Consider the following 3,040-nt stretch of genomic DNA (forward strand, 5'->3'; position numbering starts at 1 on the left):
CCCTGTCCCATCCCAGTTCCTCTCCTGCCCTTACCGGAGCTGTGCCGCGAGCGGGAGCCAGCCTGGGGAACACCATCGCTGCTGACCAGGGAGTAGCCATCTATCATCTGGCGCCGGCGCCGCTGCTACTGCCTCTGCAAGTCACTCCGGATCTCCTCCTCGATCAGCGCCGACGTCTGAGGCTTCCAGCTCCTCAGCTTGTACTGCTCATCCCGGCCATCCTCCCTCCTGAGCGGGCTCTGCGTCCCCATCTCGTCCACAAAGGAGACCTTGGGCTTCCAGAAGGACAAGGAGAAATATTCCCTGGGCAGGGCAGTGGTGCCGGCAGGGCTTGGGGTGGAGCCGGGGAGTCTTCCTCCCTGGGAATCCTCACTTCCCCATTTGCTGGTGCTGGCGGAAACGTGCTGGGACACTGCGGGCTGCTCCCAGCTCTTTTCACTGGTGCTGGATGCCTGGAAGCGTGTGGTGCTCCCTGTGGAGCTGGGAAAGCTTCTCCCACCCCTGGGGTCTTCTGTGGGGTCCGTGGGCTGCTCCTGACCCCAGCTCCTTGAGAAAATGGCCTTTGGCGCGGGGGCTTCCTCCTGCTCAAACACCCTCCTGCGCTCGTCCAGCTCCTGCTGCGTCCCCTTGTCGTACGTCCCCAGCAGCCTCCCCTGCCTCTTCAGGTCTTCCTCACGCTTGGTTTCCTGCTCGATTTCCCTCTGGACATAAAGGGAAGCGCGGCCTTTGTCCTTCCCTTTCCTGCCTGGGCCTGGGGACGTGTGCATGGAGAGAAGCGGCTTGGTCTGGATCTCCACCAGCTCGCTGCTGGAGGTCAGCCGCTGGATCCCCCTCTCCTTCCACAGGTTCTCCTCCCTCTCCATCGCCATGCGGATCTCCCGCTCGATGGGTGTCTCATTGCTGATCTTCATCTCCTTGTCCAGGCCATTGCTGCTGGCCCTTGGGTCCACGAGGCCGTTGGAGATCTCGTTGGATAAGCTTCTATCGCTGGCATAGACTGTGTTGGCTTCACTGTACATCTCACCCAGGCCAGAATCCAGGTCTTCTCTGGAAGATGCTTTGGTGAAGCCAGACATTTTTCTGGTGGGATATGACCTTTCAGCATCAGCCTTTCTGGGAGCATAAACCTCCTCCTTCACAGGTGTCTTGTAGGACACACTATAAACCTGGTACATGCTCTTATCTGGCCAGCTCTGGCTGGATGCATCAGCATTACCATAACCTCTTGCAGCCTTTGTGGCCGTCTCAGGACTGTGCCACTCCTGCCTGGTGACTTTTGTCATCGACTCTGGCTTTGGAGACACGGCCTGTTGCTCTGGGCTGAAGAAAGAGCCTGGGTTGGTCTTCTCCAGCATCAGGAACTGCTGCCGAGCAGCAGAGAAGTTGATCTGCTCCGTGTCAATGTTCTCAGGGTCAACTGGTGTCGCTGCCCTCCCCGGGGAAGCTTTGTCAAAGCAAATGGCAAAGCTGGTGGTGACACTGCCCTTGTGCCTGCCTTCACCCTGGCTTATGGAGCTCAGCTCATCCATGGAGCTCCACCTCTCGGCCATGGTGGAGCTCTTCCTCATCACCTGGCTCCGGATGACCTCCCTCCTCTCGTCCTCCAGCTCCCTGGCTTTCTCGGGTGAGATGTTCGGTGGAGGGACCCTGCACTGCTCCTCCTCATCCTCCTCGTAAAGCTTCGAGGGTTTCCTCTCCCCTCTGTAAGACCTGAGGTCGTACAGGCTCCCCGACCTCACCACCTCCAGCTTGGACTCCCTGTCTGGGGATGGGGTCCAGACTTCTCTCCCACCATGCAGGAGATACGAGGGTGACCTTGATGTTGTTTTCCAGCCGTATCCATTCTCCACCCTCTGGCTGCCGAACACGTCGTCGTCGCTGTCGGCCCTTTGCTCTGCCAAGGAGCCAGCCAGGGCAGCATCGCTGTGCTCGTGCTTGTTCGAGGTCTGCGGGAGCTGGAAGACCAAGTGCCGGGTGACCCTGTCCATCTCCTGGGAAGAGTCAGCATCCAACCCTCTGCCAACCTTGCCCTGGGCCGGGGACGCTGCTCAGGCTCCTGGCTCTGCAAGCAGGAGGAGAGAGCGTTAAGCAGCGGTCGGGGGTCCTGCTCTCAGCCTGGTGCTGGTGTCTTGACACGAACCAGCCACATCCCAGCTTCATTTGTTCCATTGCCCTGCAGAAACGCTGGGTCTTGGGCAGAAGCAGCCAGAGCACGAAGCAGCATTCCCAGCGGGAAATGCCCCACAGCCAGCATCCCCTTCCTGCCTCCATCCCCAGCTTGGTTGTGTCCTGAGCAAGTGAAACCAAATCGCACTGCCCACACCACCGAGAGGGACATGGAGCTTTGGGTTGACACCACGACCAGCTCCCGCCTGCTCCAGCACCTCATCCCACCCTCACACCTCACCATGCAGGGACCACCGGTGGCACTGGGAGCATCAGCTCATGGCAACACCCGATCCACCTCTGCCTGGAATTTCTCCTTACGCCTTTACTGGAAGGAGGCTCCAGATTGCCTGGCTATTGAAACAGAGGGGACCATAAACATGGTTTCATGGCTCATAAAAAGGAGGGGACTTTAACCCCCGTATCACACAAAGCGAGAAGAAACTGCCTCGACCTTGGTGTTGATCCTCCTGCACTACCTGGGCTGGAGCCAGATGGGTGTCAGGGGAGGGACGGGCAGTGCAGGCGGGTCCCTGTGTGACAGTGGCTCTCCTGATATTGTAAATGCCATTCCCAGCCCCTGTGCCATCCGGACTCATGTAACCTGTGCCCAGCAGCGCATCCTCCCTCCCTGTGTGCAGAAGCAGGAGGATGTGGGTGCCGGAGCATCCTGGGTCACGCAGGGTGGATGCAGCATGCCCTGGACTTATGTCCTTCCCTGCAGGGACCCTGTGGATGCAGCTCCCTCCACTCACCCCGGGCTGCCCTTCACTTCCTCCCACATCCATTTTAAGCCTTTCGTGGAATGGGAGCACCAGGGTCTTGTCAGGGGCACGGGGGCACCGCGGGGTGATGCCCGGTCACTGAGTGGTTC

General features: G+C 59.5%; 1 protein-coding gene across 1 annotated transcript in view; it reads right to left on the minus strand.

Annotated features, from left to right (window-relative positions):
• The window catches only part of MISP (mitotic spindle positioning), a 3,410-nt gene extending 1,422 nt beyond the window's left edge, over window positions 1-1,988 (minus strand). Inside the window, 1 exon segment of the mRNA XM_010018276.1 lies at window positions 12-1,988. Coding sequence (XP_010016578.1) covers window positions 12-1,988 — 1,977 coding nt within the window.
• Window positions 1,989-3,040: the final 1,052 nt, after the last annotated feature.

The sequence above is a fragment of the Nestor notabilis genome, unplaced genomic scaffold, assembly GCF_000696875.1.
Source record: "Nestor notabilis isolate BGI_N333 unplaced genomic scaffold, ASM69687v1 scaffold20397, whole genome shotgun sequence".
NCBI lineage: Eukaryota > Metazoa > Chordata > Aves > Psittaciformes > Psittacidae > Nestor > Nestor notabilis.